Source organism: Ascaphus truei, chromosome 1, assembly GCF_040206685.1.
Source record: "Ascaphus truei isolate aAscTru1 chromosome 1, aAscTru1.hap1, whole genome shotgun sequence".
Taxonomy (NCBI): Eukaryota; Metazoa; Chordata; class Amphibia; order Anura; family Ascaphidae; genus Ascaphus; species Ascaphus truei.
This window is the reverse complement of record NC_134483.1, coordinates 457,352,840-457,372,129: the sequence shown is the minus strand read 5'-3', so window position 1 is coordinate 457,372,129 and position 19,290 is coordinate 457,352,840. Positions and strand designations below refer to the sequence as shown.

The window sequence follows — 19,290 nt, the reverse complement described above, 5'->3', positions numbered from 1 at the left end:
ATATAAACCCTATCAACCGTAGGGGATTGATGGAAAATACAATTTTAATTAAGGAGATTGGGAGAAGGAGCGGCTCAGTGAGTAAAGACACTGACTGGCACTGAGTTTGAAGCAGCGGAACCTGGTTTGGATTCCTGGTGTTAGCTCCTTGTGATCTTGGGTAAGTCACTCTCCCTGTGCCTCAGGCACCAAAAAATAGATTGTAAGCTCCACGGGACAGGGAACTGTGCCTGCAAAATGTCTCTGTAAAGCGCTATGTAAAACTAGCAGCGCTATACATGAACCTGCTTTTATTATTATTACTAATAATATTAATAATTAAAACATACAATTATCCTATTTATTTTTTTTAAAAAAATGATATACCACGAAACGAAAAAACCCATACAAATAAAATATGGTATTGCTTATTAATCCTAAGGGAAAGGGGAGAGACAGAGAATGAATGAGATGGTTACTCATTGAAATATACATGTTATATATGACTACAATTATTGCCAATGGAACGAGCAGATCTATTTGAGAAATATACTGTATATAAAAGAACCAATGACTCAATGAGATAGTGATGCAATGAAACATCCATTAGCTGCTACAGCTAGTATTGGAGCAGATTCAATGAGCCGTATACCTTTAAAGGCAGGGGTGTGCAAACTGGGGGATGCAACATTTTCTGGTCGGGCTGCGGCACTTACAGAGGCTACCCGTTCTTCCCCAAAGCATTTAGATTAAATGCCGGGGGAACGTGCGAGGCCTCTAAGTTTCCTTACCTGGTCTCCGGAGGCTTCTAGCAATGCGACGTCAAATGACGCCGCAGGGTCACACGACAGAAGACTGGGAGGCGCAAGCAAGGGGGAGAGCAGACAAGGGGCGCGCAGACTGAAAAGTATCAGTATAAAGAGAACATCAATTTCTTCATTTAACTCCAGAAGGACTAGGGTGCTGCGTTGGAAGATCCAACTCGACACCCTAGTCTCTCTGGGGTTAAATTAAGTAATTAAGCTGCCTGGAGAACCAAGCTTTGGCGGGCTCCAGTGCTACGTTTGGCAGTATGGGCTCCCCACCACACAGCTGGGTAGCTAGGAGGTTCTTGGCCACATCTCCCTCTGTGTACCTAATGTTTGATCTAGGACATTTTGGGGCATCCACAGTCGTTTGGATGAAGGTCCCCACCTCGCCAACTAAGTAGCCAGGAGGAAACCAACCACCTCCCAGAACTTTGTTCTATTGAACTGCTGGGAAGTTTCCCAAGGACTGAGGGTGGACTGTTTAGGCTCTTATTGAGCCACTCATTTGGACTGAGAGCCCAGCATCGCTTGGCCAAGGCAGCATCCTGGGGCTGGTGATCTAATTCTTTGTGAGTATTTGCAAGTCCCCTTTATTGTATATATGTCCCTGGGTGTTGAATTGTGTTATTGTACTCTTCCATAGTAAACCCCAAGTTTATTTGCTCCCAAGTCTGGTTAGTTGTGACCTGTGTCTCCAGGGCTGTGGTGGCAGCAGTTATACAAGTGTAACGGTATTTCTGAACCGGCCTGACCCACCCAATCTCACATTGGCCCCTGTGGTCTAACCGGTCCCCATTACAGTGTGGTAGTGTCTGGTGGTGCACCTGTTGGCCACAGGACTCCTGAGTCTCCCGCATGATGGTGTGTGTGGGGAGGACCCGTCCAGACAGGCAGCTGAGGTAGTGTGCTGAGTCTCACCTAGTTCCAGTGCAGCGCCTCCACCTCATCAGGGTCCCTGCGTCCGCATGGGGATGATCCTGTTGAGGAACTCCTTCGTGGTGCTCCTCTCTGTACATTCACTCCACACATGTACACGAGAGGGTTTGTGATTGAGAACATCTTTATTGCCTGAGTGGGCTAGCTGCCCCTCGCAGTAGATATCTAGCCACTCATGTCTAGTCAGTGCCTCCCTTTAAAAGGTGTATCTCTCCTTAGATAGGGATTCCCTATCCCCGCAGGGATCACTGCCCTGTGCCAGGTCCCTGGACACAGTCTCCTCTTCAGTTACTATAACATAACTAGAACTCTCAGCAACTCAGGCTAGTACTAGAACTTGAACTCCTGCCAGAACTCCTCCTCCTCTTAGCAGAACTGGACGCAGATCTAACTTTAGACTCAGTGATGTGCCTTATGTACACTCTGGAAGCTGACACACCTCTGACATCACTAACCATGGAGTCAGAGCATGTGACCACTCCCATCCATACACAGGGCACCCCACCAGGGTGTGAGGGCAAACCTCCATAATTACTGCTGGCATGCCCACAACTTACCAGGCCTTACTGTCAGCAGGAGAGATGCCTGTAGCCATTTTACAAGACCGCTAGATTCTCCCCCTGGTGAATCCCATCGGCCTCGCTGGGACCTAAATTTGTATACCCTTTTCCAGGAAGCACTGAAATACAACACATAATTAGGTTAACTTCACATACAAATTTCCATGGTACATAACAAAATGTCTACAGTACATTCCGCCAAGCCCGCCCCGACCAGCAGCCACGAACCCGCGTAATGTATTAGTACCCCCTAAAAATAGTGACTCGGGTCAGGTTTCTTGACCTCTCTACCGCCCATGTCTAGGACCGTGACGTGATAGTGCCTAGGCAGTCCCCTCTCGGGCCTATATGTCACCCTGTGTTTATAAATGTTTCTGCCAATGCCCCATACACGCACTAAATGCTCTATCCGCTCCTCAGCCTTCTTCCCTACTACTGCACTTCCTCTTCCTACTAAATGCATTTCAATGGCCTCCCTAAGCCACCTATCTCGGTTTTCCTCTATTTCGTCCATAAGAGGCTCAGGGACATACGGGTACTCCAACCCGTGGGATGATTTATACCGAGCCATTATGGTCCGCTCGGCCCTACTTATCCTAGTCAGGTCAGCCTTACCTGCCCTCCCAGGTAACACCCATGATAGGGGCTCATCAGGGTCCACGGGGTCTGATAGGATACTAGGACCCATGGGTTCTATCTCCCTATGCTCAATCTGCAGCCACCGCTCTTGCAACTCTCTGTCCCTTTGCTCAGGTGTAAACTCTCCCACAGCCCACCAGTAATCCACTACATCTTCTCGCCGGATGAGGAACCGAGTGCGGTCCATCCATGCGGAGTACCCTTCGAATAGTGGGGCCCACCAACGGTTCTCTCTAAATTTATGTGACCCCCCTGTCTCCCTATCATCTTCCAGGGAAAATACCCCCGACGACCGTTCAGATCGCGGTACAGACCACCTATAAGATCCCGGGGCCTTTTTCACCGGTTCAGGAACTGCAGGGGACAACCGCCGGCCTACCGCGGCCACTCAACTCTCCCCCTCCCCGAGAATCGCCCTCCGTAGCGCCACTGCGCTGTCTTTCCCCAGTCCGTCTCTCCTCCCCCCCCGAAGGTATGTCCATGAGTTCCAGGCTAGGCGGGGATCCCGTGGAACAGGTGACAGGGGCAGGGGCTTTATCTAGGCCAGGGGATGGGGCATAGGGGCGAGTGATAGGACCCCACGGGGTTACGACCCGTTCCTCGCTGTCCGTAGACTGGTCCAATGAGGATATCTCACCCTCCTCAGTCCTCGGATCGCCCATCCAACTTCTGGGCCTTGGAGGTAATCGGGGACCCTCCCCCGATCGCCGAAGCGTCGCTGCTTTGTTCCCAGCGGTTCCGCTGTCGCCACCGGAAGTGATGTCCTCCCCAGAACCGGAAACACCGTCATCGCGGGTTGGACCCCCATTCGGGATCTCTTCTTCGATGACGACATCCGGAAGCTCCGCCGTCGTCTTCACCGGAAGTGATGCCGTCTCTCCACGTGCGCCTCGGGCCTGGCACGGCCCTTCTGCTCCTACACCGTCTGCTGGGGCAAGGTAAGTGAAGGGACTCCTCTTACCCGTCCGCAGGGGTGCCGGCGTCTCTCGTCCGTCGCCGCCACGTTCTGAGGCGGAGGGACTCCGTCTCTCGGCTCGACGATCTGCGGGGGACGTTCTGTCTTTCTGACAGCTGCCACTCACCCCACGGGGTGTCGTCCGTCCTGGGTCCCTCTTGGATCCCGATTTCGCCACCGCTAGTTCACGGAGGTCCTCATCTGAGTAATTTCCCTTCCCGGATCTCGGGGTCACCGAGCGTGGCGAAATTCTTGTCTCTGCGCGGTCGGGGAGCGACCCGACTGCCTCGGTCGATACTGACCCAGCCGACTTGGTCGACTCCAGTCCCCTTTCTCCGGGACTCGCACGGTTGAGCCATAGTGCGCCAGGGGACTCGGCGGAGCGCTTAGCCATGTCCCCCGGGGGGTCAGCAGGTTGAATGGGTATAAATGTGGGCATGGGCCACAGATATAATGTCCCGCAATGTGGGCAACGTGCCGCCGTGTTGACAGTGCCTCCGGGCAGCCCGCATTGTAGGCAGAGCCCGACCACCGTCTCGGTGTTAGCCACCCTTACTACTAGTAGCCCGCCGGGTACTGAGTAGGGCTGGGTGGAGACCATAGTTCCCACAGCGGAGGGGCAGGCCATTCTCTTTGTGGGGACCACTTTCAGTGTGGGTCTCTCCAGGTCAGTGGTTCCTCGTGACTAACCGGTAGAAACTTCTGGGCCAGCCACTTCCTGCTTCGGCTCCTCCTTCCGCTGACATAGCTGGAACCCGCCCCCAGGGGTTGCAATTATGGGCGGGTCCCACAGGGGAATATCATGCCCCTTAATTAAGGCCGCGCCTCTCTCAGTCCTGGTGGGCGCGGTCTGCGTTTTCGCGCCAGTTTCCTCCTCAGAGCTGGATTCTTTTCCCGCGGCTAGTTCCCGCCTTCTCCTTGCAGCGGCTTTGCGTGCAAAATATCCCTCTTTCTTGCAAATCATTTCCGCGGCCGGAACTACTTTTTGTAGTGGCGCCATCTGGATATCAGTCCCTGGGCCCAGTGGGTGCATTCCCACAGGCCATAGTTGAAAGTCACTCCCCCTGGTGGAAATCAGGGGAGGGTCCCATAGACTAAGCGGTTGACTCAGCACAGGGGCCGAGTGAGTCACTGTCCATGAAGGCGCAGCCATAGCTTTCGCGCCATGCCCCCCATCAGGGCGGGGCTCTGCTGTTCGCGCCATTCCCGGCCAGCTCTTGGCAAGTTCTGCATCAGCCATTTCCTCTGTGACTGTCCCATGCGGTTTCCCTAGCAAGCTGGAACCGCCATTTTGGTTGGCTTTTAAACCCAAAAAGTCAGTTTGTTTGCTCTCCTCGCAGCGTTCTCCCACAATTATTACAATTTCCTCACATGCTTCAAGGGTGGCCCCTCGGTGTCCCAGACAGGATAAAAACAGGGCAGCCACGGCCTTCGCTCCGCTCCAGAGCAGACTGGTTAACGATAATTCGGCGACAGTTTGCTCTTCAGTGGGGCGCACGCCACGGGTGCCTTCCCCATCAGCCTCTGGTCGCCATTTTGTGTTCTCCGCACCATGCGGATCCTCCATTCTCTCGTAACAGTTATCGTACATGGGGCTCCGCTCTGCGGGGCAGCCTCCACACCAGTACAATAAAGATTGCTCAGATGCACCACCACATGTGTACCTGATCTAGGCTGGACTCATGTTGCACTACCTCAGGCTAGGCTCACTCTCTGTGTCTGCTGTGACTCCTTCCTCCCAGTCTGTGCTCCCTATGGTAAGTGTCTGGAATGGGCTAGGTACTCTGGCTCTGCCATGCAGTACTTGGGGCGTCTACCTCTCTTGGTCAGCCTAGCGCAGACCCTCTCCAGGATTCCTGACCACGTTAACAGGCTATCCCTTCTGGCGTCCTACCAACTAGCACTGCCTCAAAGTGACTCGGTCAGCTATAGCCCGGCTCCAGACCCCTCACTCCTTTCAGGCCCCTAGGTCGTCCCTGCGAACTGACAATATCCCGTCAGCCCCCTGACCACCCCTAGGTCCGTCCCTACGCAGCACAGAGTGGCAGCAGACTCTCTCCCTGTTTCCCAGTGTGCCTAGCTAGAGCCTGTCCTGATGACAGATCTGATCTCAGCAGCTCGCCTCCAAATGTAACGGTATTTCTGAACCGGCCTGACCCACCCAATCTCACATTGGCCCCTGTGGTCTAACCGGTCCCCATTACAGTGTGGTAGTGTCTGGTGGTGCACCTGTTGGCCACAGGACTCCTGAGTCTCCCGCATGATGGTGTGTGTGGGGATGACCCGTCCAGACAGGCAGCTGAGGTAGTGTGCTGAGTCTCACCTAGTTCCAGTGCAGCGCCTCCACCTCATCAGGGTCCCTGCGTCCGCATGGGGATGATCCTGTTGAGGAACTCCTTCGTGGTGCTCCTCTCTGTACATTCACTCCACACATGTACACGAGAGGGTTTGTGATTGAGAACATCTTTATTGCCTGAGTGGGCTAGCTGCCCCTCGCAGTAGATATCTAGCCACTCATGTCCAGTCAGTGCCTCCCTTTAAAAGGTGTATCTCTTTTTAGATAGGGATTCCCTATCCCCGCAGGGATCACTGCCCTGTGCCAGGTCCCTGGACACAGTCTCCTCTTCAGTTACTATAACATAACTAGAACTCTCAGCAACTCATGCTAGTACTAGAACTTGAACTCCTGCCAGAACTCCTCCTCCTCTTAGCAGAACTGGACGCAGATCTAACTTTAGACTCAGTGCTGTGCCTTATGTACACTCTGGAAGCTGACACACCTCTGACATCACTAACCATGGAGTCAGAGCATGTGACCACTCCCATCCATACACAGGGCACCCCACCAGGGTGTGAGGGCAAACCTCCATAATTACTGCTGGCATGCTCACAACTTACCAGGCCTTACTGTCAGCAGGAGAGATGACTGTAGCCATTTTACATGACCGCTACACAAGTGTTCACAGATCGAGGACCTGGTACTGAGGCACGCGCTAACGTGACAATGTCTGCTCCTGGGGGCACCCTTGAGTAAAAGATTGTCTGGTGTTTCTGAAGCTATAACTACTAAACCTAGGCTGTCGTTAAAACTAAGCACTGCTCTGCAGTTTGTGCTCTTTGTTATGGGACATTGCACCTTAATTATTCTAGGAAAGCATGTCCTGATTGTATAAAGAATATTGGTTCTAAATACTAAACAACTTATACAATTTAAGAACTAAAGAGGAGATGGATAAAACAGTCCGATGAAATTAATAAATTCCTGCGCAAATGCGATTTACCCTCCCTGCACCGTAAAGAGTCCAGCGTACTGGAATCCCCAATTACTGCTGACGAAGTGCAGACCAAGCAATATCCTACTAGTTGTGTTTTTTTTTTTTTTTATATGGGTTTTTTTTTTTATCAGTTCTGTATTATGAGAACATACTTGTAGCATAATTTTTTTTTTATAATGTAACGAGCATTTTTTTGTTTCTATAGCAATCATTTACAAAGTTACATCCCCTTCCTCTTCTGAAATAGAATCTGGCACACCTGTTTTTGAGCCCTGCCCTCTTTCTAGCAGTGCACCAATTGTATCTAGTGACTGCCTAGTCACATGATCTTCCCCACAGAACTTTGCATCTTTGGTCCTCTTCTGCTGCACTGATGGCCATGAACCCCCGAGCCGCATCTTTGCCGATCGATCAGCAACTTAGGTAATTAGCTATCCATGTGTGGATTGTATTGAAACGCATTAAAGATATGGGGAGGAGAGAAGAAAAAAAATTGCAGCTTGGACTGCTTTTTACATTTTTTTTTTTTGTTTAACCCCGTATTGAAGTAAGGAGCTTAACACCGTTAATTTTAGCTCTAAGGACCCCTGCTTCCAGAGATGCATTTAATGGGGAGTGCCTGTATCTCTGCAGTTTCCAGGTTACGGGTATAGTCCCAACCTGGGATATGGACACATTCTTGATTAACAAATCCATAGCCCACGTATTACAGAAATACAGACTCCCTGCTTAAACATATGCTTTAGCTGCCAAAGTGGCTATAGCTAGTCACTGGAAACCAGAAAAAACTCATGCTATCAACGGAGCCAAAAATAAAATCAATAATCAATGCTCACTAGTCTTCTGGAGGACAAACATACTAGTTTCCAAAATATGTGGAAGCCATGGAAGACACATTCGATCTTACCTGGCCACCCCGGATACCTCCATGCCAAGTAGACAATTTTGGGTAACTTATGTAATGGATTCTCTGGTGGATCCCTCTGAAAGTGTATCCCTTCTTTTGAATGTATGATTTATACATACAATGTATTAACCTACAACTGCCCTAACCCCTTCCGCCCCCCCCCCTCTTATTTTTGGTACCCTTCCCTCCTATATACAAAACCAATAAAATACAAGTTTAAAATTTAGAAACCTGTATCTATATGTTCTGATGAGGCTCCATCACAGATTAATGCAGCGGTGCGCAAAGTGGGGGGCGGGAGAATTTCCAGGGGGGTGCGGCGGCTACAGAGGTCTTGCGGTCTCCCCCAAGGCACTTAAATTAAGTGCCGGGAGGACCGCGTAAGGCCTCTGCAGCTTCTCTTACCTGGTCTTCGGCGACGCGTCGCCATGGTAACCGGCGTGAAATGCTGCAGCGGGATCACGTTGCCATGGTAACATGACATCACATGATGTCCTGATAGGCCGTGAGGCAGTAGTTATGGGGGGGGGGGGGGCAAGTTAAAAACTTTGTGCACCCCTGGATTAATGATGCATTTTTTTTTTGGTTTAAAAGCTCGGTTATGGAGACATTTGAGCTGTTCTGTTCAATGGATTCAGACATACAGGAGATTTTTTGCTTCAGATTGAGAGGTTTCCCCATCTGAAGAGGGAGAAATTATAGAAGTGTATGAATTTTAATGTCGGTGTCATGGATAAGCTCCATTAAGGGTATGCATCAGATAATGAAGACGTCATTGGATAGCAGACGTGAGTTTCAGTCAGCCTGTCAGACCCAGGGCACAAGCGTTAACCCGGCTCTAGTTGGATGTTTCCAACGCCTTCCTTCTAAAATATGGCAAATATCTGTCCCTGATAATCTCTGGTAGGAGGAAGAATATCTGTGTTCAGGGATGCATGGGTCAAGATGACATCTGATTCATAGGTTCGAGAGAGAGTAACAAAAGACTATGCTCTAGAACATCGCTGTGCAAACTGGAAGGTGTGCACCCCCCCCCCCCCCCCGCAGGGTGGACATAAGATTTGCTAGGGGAGCGCAGAGGTTAGAGGCCCCGCGCCTTTCCTCAAGGCATTTAAATTAAATGCCGGGGGACGGGTGAGGCCTCTGTAAAGTCCCTTACCTGCTGCCAGCCGGGTCATGTGACGTGACGCAGGGCCATGACTAGCGTCAAATGACGCTGCGGTGACGTCACATGACCCGTAACGACATTTGCCGTCGGGTTCTAAGCTAGGGGAGGTGCGAACGCTGGGGCTCCCAGGCAGGGGGGCACACACCAAAAACTTTGCGCGCCCCTGCTCTAGAACAGGGGTGCGCAAAGTTTTCTGTTTGCGCGCCCTGTCTGCTCTCCTCCCTCTTCTCTGCCCCCCACCCCCTCCTTACCTGCTATCTTGCTTCAGCTGCATCATGTGACGTCATGTGGTGTCGCGGTGCCATTTGACGCAGCATTGACGTACCTGAGAGCATGTTTTGAGAAGTTACAGTCCTCACGCCTCCCCCCGCATTTAATTTAAATGCCTCAGGGAAGAGCACAGGGCCTCTAACTACCGTGCACCCCTGCTCTAGAATGTAAGCTTTCCAAGGGAGAACCTATTCTGGGTATCAAATGTTCCAAGATGCAAACGCAAACTATTAACTATACAAAAATCTTTCCTTATTGTGTCAGACGCAAGTAATCCAGAAGGTTGAGGGAAAAGCAAAAAAGGGGGATCTTTTCCAACCTATTCATGGTTTCCGCCCGCTTTTGTTTTTGTCGGGATGGATTTCAACACGAGTGGGAAAGGTGTTTTTACTCCCCTAAAAAAGCTATCCAGATCAGTGCAGCAGCTCAACAGGTCAATTGGATTGAGCAGTGTCATTTCAGCAGAGTAGTGTGCATGGCTTCTTGGTCTTTTTACTTCAGTCGTAGAATTGTTACCATGGGCACAATGGCATCTAAGGCCTTCCTTTTTTTATTTTTTTTATATATATGTAGAGGTGTAACAGGGATTTATCACTGTTTAAGAGAAACTGCCTCTAAATCCAGCAGCGAGCTAGTTAATTGCACACAGGCAATCAACCAGACTCCACCTGGCATCTTAGGACTCTGAGAAAAGCTTGATGTGAGAAACAGAAGAGAGATTCCTTTGCTCACATTTGGGCTCATAGGAGAGCAGAGAAGCCTGCACACAGACACTGTCTTGAGCATAAAGGTTGCGTTAAGATCAAGACACCCAGACACCTATATTTCCCGGACACAGAGGACCAGGAACCTGCCAGAGACTGACATGGAGGGCCACCTGCTTAAGGTACCTCCTGAGACTTTGGGGTGATAGGCTGGTAATGGGAATATCCCTCCAGTCCTGCTGATGGGGTCTGGGGAAGTAATTTAGCCCTTACAAAGGGATAGGGGTTTGCTATTTTGTTGTTTTTTGTATGTTTTGCCTGGATAAAGGAACAGACTCAATAAAACCAAAGATATAATTTCACCCTAATCGGTCTCCATTAAATGTACCTCTGCACACATCTCTTACAAAAGGTATCTGTACCATGTTAACTGAGCTTAATAATCAAAAATGAAAAGACGATGCCGTTCTGTGGCTAACGAAATGCTTTTATTTGTGCGAGCTTTCGAGATACACTGATCTCTTCTTCTGGCGATGTTACAATGAGATCAGAGATCTCGACAGCTCGCACAAATAAAAGCATTTTGTTAGCCACAGAACGGTATCGACTATTTGTTTTGTTTTTTAAATATATGTTATTATTTTTTTTATTTTATTTTTTGCAATAATGACAAGAATCAAATGGATTACTCCCAAACAATTAATCTCTCATATAGTCAAAGAGAGCCTGAGGAAGTGGGAAGGCCTCCAACTGACAAAAGGAAAAAGGCTTGACGATGATAAAAATGTAGATTTTTATTTTTATTTTTTAATTGTGCCAGCAAACAAGGCTGGTGAGTGCTTTTTCAGGAAGCTTATACTCAAGGATATTGGTCATCAAAAGAGATTTCTTCCCATAAATATATTGGATATTTGAACGGTATACTAGGCGGTAGTGCATTTTGCTCGTCTCTTATTAGTAGCATTAAAGATCTTTTCAGACAATATCTAAACAAGCAAGGCGGCACAAGGAGCTTGCAAGTGATAACAGATTGTGGAGATTGTTATGGGAAGTTGGAAATGGTTTTCTCCAGTGAAGCTAAATTTGGGAGGAAAGTTCTACATGCAGATGGCTCCCACCCTAGTTACGGGGACTGCTTGGCGACATCCCCATTTGTGCCCATGTGTGCTGTCATGAGAGACAATCGAGAAAAGAGATTTTTCCCTTACCGTTCGTTTTTCTCAGAGTCCCTCCATGACGGTGCATTATATGTTTCCAGGGAGGAATTAAGGAAAATAGAATTTGTTTGATCTCTGACGTAATTGAGTTTTTTTGGATACCTATGCAGCATGGCTAGACCTATAACTGAAAGTGCTAGGGTCCCGGGTCTAAAGTTGGAAGCATGGTCCTACTCAAACGTACGATTCAACTCCTCCATTTGTGTGCACTGTTATGGAGGAAGTGTGTGTGTGATACGTTACACGTTACATCCAGACGCAAAAAAAAACTATATTGTCATAAACATCACATACAGTAGAACAGACGTTTCGAACCCACAGAGGGATTTTTATCAAGGGGATGTGATAAAGATCCCTCTGTGGGTTCCAAACAACGGTTCTATGTGATGTTTATGACAATATAGTTTTTTTGCAAACTTACCTTCTGAGTGCTGTCTCTGCCTTATCGGTCGTCTGGATGGTAACATATCTTTAAGGGACTAGCACCAGGCTATATTTGGACTATTTTAAAGTGTGTGTGTGTGTTCCGTTTATTTTTTTTTAATTGTATTTCTTTTGATATTGAAGAGACGGCTCCAGATAGAAAGCAGGCACTAACACAGGATGCTAAACCCACCATTCTAACGTGCCAAGTGGCTAGCGTTATTATTTGTCCATTGTCTTCTCAGGATCAGAAATAGTGGTGGCTTTGTCGCATGGAACAGCTTAGGACAACCCCATGTGAATGGCAGACTTGCAATGACACGAAGCATTGGAGACTTGGATCTCAAATCCATGGGAGTCATTGCAGAACCAGAGACAAGACGGGTGAAGGTAAGAAATCTATCTTGAGTAACATCCCTGACATTCACACGGGTTGCACTATACTCACCTTGGTTATTCCCTTTCTGTGAGGACTTTACTATAAATGGGTAATTTACTTGTATTTATTTTCATCCCATAAATAGTACTTATGGGAGGATTGTATGTAATACATTATGTAATGTCAAATTATCATTTTATAAACTGGATCTTATAAACTATAAAAATGTTATAAACACTGAAACTGCTGAAATGATTGGTGCAAAAATGTTTTGTAAATCGACTTCAGACTTCAATTTCAACTAGCTCTCAAGTGTACTATGCTTTTTATTATTTAATTTTTTTTCAATTTATATCTAGCAGACCCAGCCAGTGGAAATTGTTCCCCACAATTGAATGATGATATGACCTGTGACCTTGTATTCACTACTAGACTGAGACTATGAAAAGGTCACATCTTGTAACTGGAATTCCTTTTCCAATCAGTAGTTTCTGAATGTAGCTAGCAGAAGCTAAACTGGCTTGCAGGTTTAAAAAAATAAATATGTATGGATGTGTTTTTCTAGTTACTTTTCTTTGCTATGCGTTCCAATATTTTTGATTTGTTTTCCACGATGATCATTGGCAGTATCTTTACATTTTGCAGCTGCATCATGCTGATGATAGTTTCCTAGTACTAACTACTGATGGCATCAACTTCATTGTAAACAGTCAGGAGATCTGCGATATCATCAACCAGTGCCATGATCCCAGCGAAGCAGCTCAAGTACTTACTGAACAGGTAATATCTGGCTTCTGCTTGCCCTAAATGGTCTGTATAGTCATTAAGGGATCAGCAGGTCTGCGGGCTCGAAATCCAAACTTTTGAAGTTTGAGTTTCCCTTCGGAACACATTTTGGTGGAAAAATCTAAAAACTTGCAAAAATGGGAAAATAAAATGTATTGCTTATTTTGAGTTTCTTTACATGAATTTATCCAAAAACTCCCCCCCACCCCAATTTTTCTTTATTTTTCTTTACCACCAGTGAAAGTGGCCTACCCTAAAAATTCCCCAGTCGCAGGTCAGCCTAATGTGAAGAAAGTCATTTCCATTAACCTTTCACAAATCTTTAAGCAGCAGTGCTTACGCCAACAGGGCACAAAGCACAGCTCTGTAAGCGTAATGCGCTCCAGCAGTCTGCAACTCTGCTCTTCATGGACTATAATTCATCTCATCCTTTTAATGTTCAGGGCTCTTTTGTGCTATTGAATATGTTGTATTTTCTAAAGAAATTAAGTATCGGCAAATGAACAAATACCTATACAAAACAGTGGATGGAGCCCTAACACTCCTTAATCCCAGCAAAAAAATTATATCTAGTGACTTAAATTTTGTTTATTACATAATACATTTATAACGGTCTACAACATACAGGTGCAATGTGACTTAAACCTCTAACACTAATTAGTGGAAAAGGTGATTGAAAAATATAAATGTAGGCGGTATAACCCTCCACTCAACCCTCATATAGACTGTTCCAAACGGCTTTCCAAACAATTCTCTCCAAGTGTAAGGGGAGCGGTGGTGAATACCATGTGAAAAAAAGAAAAATGGACATAGTGCAAAATTGCTAGATACATATAATTTTTTTTATATTTAAAAAAATTTTTTTATATGCATCTAGCAATTTTGCACTATGTCCATTTTTCTCTTTTTGGGTGGTATTCACCACCGCTCCCCTTACGTTTGGAGAGAACAATAAACAAATACCTGTCTGTTTGCTGTAGGTAAAGAAAAGAGAGCGAGGTCTACTGGGAGAAATGCACACTTTACCATAGTCCAGGGGAGCGCAAACTTTTGCAGCTGCGCCCCCCTGCCTTCCCTCCGCTGGTGCTCGCGCCACCTCCCTTGATGCGGCGTCAAATGACGCCATGGGGTCATGTCAAGTGACCCGCAGCATCATTTGACGCATGTAGCGTCACATGACCCTGTGGCGTTATTTGGCGCCGCGTTGCCATGGACATGAGTGATGCCGGCAGAGTCAAGGTAAGTATTGCGTTGCAGAAGCCTCACACGATGCCCCGGCATTTGATTTAAATGACTCGGAAGAGTGCGGGACCTCTGCAACAGCCCGCGCACCCCCAAAAAAAAATTCCGCGCGCCCCCCACTTTGCGCACCGCTGCCGTAGCTCATAATCATAGCTGCTTGCATTACTTGCTGTGTGCTTAGTCACAGGAGCTGTTGCTGTGCGAAATCTGGCTCGGAAATAAATGCTGTGGCAATCCATTCTTAATTGACTATTGTGTCATACATCAACATCATGGGGCTCTTGAAACAACAATGTATGACAAAAATAAATAATATATAGTCAAGTAAGACGCGTGCCACAGCATTTATTTCTGATACTGATGGAGAGAGCGAGATACCCCATGAGTATGTACCAAATAACAAGGAACATGGTGTCTTGAGCAGGGCTATGCTAAATGATTTAAAGTTACGTGAGAAACGTATTGCTTGTTACAAATGTAGCGACTTGTCCTATAGTATATGAACTTTGTCTTAATTGAGAAATCCATGCTATATCCTACGTGTTGTGTTTTTTTTTTTTTTTAAATCCGTTCTGTAGTATAAGATAATACGTACTATTTTTTTCACATCTTAATACCATTTGAATGCGTTTGTAATATACTGAGCATCCTTTGTTTTCTATAGGTTTTAAACACTTTCCCAGCAGTGCAAGATCTTTATAACACTATTTTCCTGTTTGTGATAATGTGTTGCCACTATTCCCAGCCGTTTGAGCTGCAAACTGTAACAATAGATAATGTTACCGTAGTAATATAAGAATACATTGTAGGTCTGAGTTACACTGACTGAAGAATTGATTGAAACTGAAAGGCAGCCATTTAGTGAACCCTGGGAAGCAGGATTTTGATCACGGGAGAACTAATCGATCAGCAGCTTAGGTAATTAGTTTTCAATAAAGGTAAACAAAAGCTGTATATATTAAAACAAAAAATATATTTCAAAAATAAAATGTATGCCACTTGAATTGTGTTTTTTTGTAAGAGTTTGATTGAAGGGTTGTTTGTTTCCTGCAGGCTATTCAGTATGGTGCAGAAGATAATAGCACGGCTATCGTTGTACCTTTTGGAGCCTGGGGAAAGCACAAGAACGCAGAAGTCTCTTTTTCCTTCAGCCGCAGCTTTGCATCAAGTGGGAGATGGGCATGATTGTCTCCATGAATCATGGCAGTTGTGTGCATTTGTTTTATATACAGTATATATCGAGCACATGTACTTAGTTCTCCATCACGTCCCTCAGCTTTCCTTAACCCCATCCAGTGCTGGAGCAGCCCATTGCTGCACTACGTGTTTCAAGCTCTCGCAGCACAGAGAATGTGAACCTTGGGATGGAGTTCTGACCATTTGGAAAAAATGAGGACTAGCAGGTGCAAAGATTGGCAAAGCAGGCCGGTGTGCCATATGGATCTTCGTTTTAACATGGTTACCTATACAGTAATGTCAAATTTGCAGAATGTCAGGCAAATAAGCATCTTTGTGTAGGTTCTGGCTGTTTTCGAGACTGCGTTCATTCAACGACAGTTGAACTTCAAGTTTGGACTGTGTTTTAAACAGTTATGCATTATCCTTTCTTTCTTCCCCATCTTGCAGTCAGTCCCATACACATGAACAATCCTGCAGGACACTTTGATGCTTGTTTTTGCACTGTAGTAGTGGATGCTTTTGATTGCTTTTGTTTTGGCCGTATGCTAAGCCCTTATGCTTGGTATTTGTATTATTTATAACAATTATGATTCGACAAGCTGTATTAATGTTCCACAGGCCAATTTGACCTTACTTGAAGTCATTATTTTCCCAACATCTCCTTTACTAAGGCTTACAATGAGCGTTTAAATGTTCTTTTACAAAATGTAAGGTGCACAATAGAGGAGGCATTGAGTCATACCAGTAAGATTGACATTTAAGATATTTATCTTTGTTTTTATTGCCTAAGAATACACCTGTTTAAAGTGTAATGTGTAAAAAAAAAAAAAATTGTTTGTAAAAATGTTAGATTTCTAGAATCAGCACTGGAATTAATGTTATTGAAACCAGATGGTGTTTTTCATCTCACACTTTACCAGTATTGATTGTGTAAATTCATTTTGAATGGCTTTGACAAATGTATGAAAATAAAGTAGAAATAATACGATGTTCTCAAACATAGGTAAAAACAATGTGCTGCCTAGAGTTCTTCTTTTTGCAGCGATAGTGACAACTGTCAGAATCTATACATATACGTCTCGCAGTTATGGCACTGTAAGGATTACCTGCTTTGCATACAGAGCATTTCATTTGTTGTATTGCTATATTTGTGTATAATGTGTATATACTTGTGTGTGTATATATTGGTTTTGTAATTAATAAAAAAATATATATATAGTTTGTGACATTTTATTGTAGTAAGATGGTCATTTTGTGAAATGATCATTTATATTCATGATCCTGATATTTATGCATCTACTGTACTCCCTGTAAGGTTTTGGTGAAACGTATTAATAGATAACGAGCTACAAGATAAAAACTGGAACAGTCTTATTTACATTATTTCATAACCTGTTCAGTACATCCAACATTTAACTGATTGTAAATCAAAACATCAAGCGATGTTCAGTTACAATTTATCGATACGTATTGAACTGCTGCAAACAATTTTATCAATTAGCTACAGACCCACCTGTATTGTTGCTACCACAGCCAAAAATGTAATATTTCGAGCCTTACTAACATCGCACCTCCAGTTCCCGAATCCAGTCAGCATCTAGGACAATTAGCTTTGAACAATCGGCCACGGCTGCTTAACCGCTAGGACAGTTTGTCGCTGCAGTTAATGTATCCATTGACCCCCCCTACCCTAAAAACCTTAACTCCTCCTAATCCTAACGTCTATTGTCCTAGACGCAACATCTATCGTGGAGCCAAAATGGCCGTGGCCAACTATCCCTGGGTGGCTGAACGGCTGCGGCTAATAGTCCCGTTCCGTCCAGCTATTTGTCTCCAAAAAATTAAAATATGCACCAGTGTGCTATAAGAACGTTGGAATTCATTAGACAATGGAGATATATAGGGGTTTAAGATAACTGGCAATGCATGGAGAGGCAAACAGTTTGCTCACAATATTTACCATTTGGTTGTGGTTGAATATTAAATATAATGGTTTTGCTATTACTGAGCTTAACTCCTTGAGAACTCTTGGATGTATGCCATCGGGGCCAGGTGCCTTATTTACTTTAATTTTTTCAAGTCGCTTATGAACTTCTTCCTCAGTTAACCAATTGGTCATTAATATGGAGGTTGTGGCTTCCTCCTGTGGCGCTACTATTGAACTTGATTCTTCCCTGGTAAACACAGAGGCAAAGAATTTATTTAATACCTCTGCTTTTTCCTTATCTCCAATAATCTGCCTACCCATCTCACACTGAAAGGGTCCTATATTTTCTTTTCTCATTTTTTTGTTATTAAGGTACTTAAAGAACTTTTTAGGGTTGATCTTACTTTCTATTGCAATCCTTTTTTCATTATCCATTTTTGCTAATTTAATTGCCCTTTTGCAATTTTTGTTACATTCCTTATAATTCTGATACGATGTCTCTGTCCCTTCTGACTTAAAGAATCTAAACGCCTTCCTCTTCTTGTCCATTTCCTCCCCTACCTGTTTATTTAGCCACATTGGTTTTGACTTATTTCTTTTATACTTATTACCCAAGGGTATACACTAAGTGTGCTTTTCTAACAATGTTTTAAAGACTGCCCATTTATCTTCTACATTTTTCCCTGCAAAAACATCATCCCATTGTGTTACTACTAGATTAGACCTCAGTTTATTAAAATCTGCCTTTCTAAAGTTTAAAGTCTTTGTTGAACCCAAGTAATCTGTTTTTTGATAATTTATTTCAAATGAGACCATGTTATGATCACTGTTACCCAAATGTTCCAGGACTTGAATATTTGTTATTACTTCTACATTGTTTGATATGACCAAATCCAGAACTTCCCCTCTCCTGGTTGGTTCCTCAATAATTTGGGTCATATAATTATCTTTAAGCACCCCCAAAAACCTGTTTCCTTTTGTTGTAACGCTAATCTCATTGCCCCAGTCTATGTCTGGATAATTAAAATCCCTTATTATGCAAACATGACCCAGTTTTGATGCCTTCTCCATTTGCAAAAGTATTTTAGCTTCCTCAATCTCACAGATATTTGGTGGTTTATAGCATATTCCCACAAACATTTTCTTTATACTTTTACCTCCACTGCTAATTTCTATCCACAAGGTCTCTACATTTTCATCATTCCCTTCATATACATCATCCCTTATAATAGGTTTTAGATCTGGTTTAACATATAGACATACTCCACCTCCCCTTCTATTTGTTCGATCCTTCCGAAAAAGAGAATACCCCTTTAAATTAACTGTCCAGTCATGAGTTTCATCCCACCATGTTTCAGTAATGCCTATGATATCATACTGCTCCCTTGTAGCTATTAATTCAAGCTCCCCCATTTTATCTGTCAGGCTTCTTGCATTAGCAAGCATGCATTTAAGGTTTTTTTCAGCCTGTACTATTATCTTATCTGCTCCTTCCTTTCTGCTCCCACTTGGTTTAGTCTTTAGAAGTTTTCTAGTATTATCTCTATTTACTATGGGTATCTCACTGCTTGTCAAACTTGCACTTACCATGTGGTGTGTAGAGGTAAATAACCAAATGCAGGAGTGTTGCTCACCATGAAGGGAGATAGTGTGTGTGTGTGTGTGTGTGTGTGTGTGTATGTATGTATATATATATATGTATATATATATGTATATATATATATATATATATATATATATATATATATATATATATATATATATATATATATATATATATATATACGGAACCCGCATCCACAAGACAAATAGAGGTAACTAAATACCAACTGCAATGAATACTTAATAGTAAGTCAGTGGTGCTACAAGGGCCAAATAATATGTAAGGAGAGAAGAAAGGAGTCCAAAATAATAGCACTCTAGTATACCAATTGA

The 19,290-nt window shown here is 44.7% G+C and overlaps 1 protein-coding gene across 11 annotated transcripts in view; it reads left to right on the top strand.

Annotated features, from left to right (window-relative positions):
- PPM1K (protein phosphatase, Mg2+/Mn2+ dependent 1K) overlaps nucleotides 1–16,646 on the top strand; it is a 43,604-nt gene extending 26,958 nt beyond the window's left edge. For 9 of the 11 annotated variants that reach the window (XM_075565623.1, XM_075565605.1, XM_075565567.1 and 6 more), the window contains 3 exons: nucleotides 12,088–12,232; nucleotides 12,867–13,001; nucleotides 15,303–16,646. In XM_075565623.1, the coding sequence (XP_075421738.1) occupies nucleotides 12,088–12,232; nucleotides 12,867–13,001; nucleotides 15,303–15,434 (412 nt within the window). In that variant the 3' untranslated portion in view covers nucleotides 15,435–16,646. Of the gene's footprint in view, nucleotides 1–12,087; nucleotides 12,233–12,866; nucleotides 13,002–15,058; nucleotides 15,188–15,302 lie in introns of all 11 variants that reach the window. The other 2 variants (XR_012787387.1, XR_012787388.1) reach the window with 2 other exon arrangements.
- The last annotated feature ends 2,644 nt before the right edge of the window (nucleotides 16,647–19,290 follow it).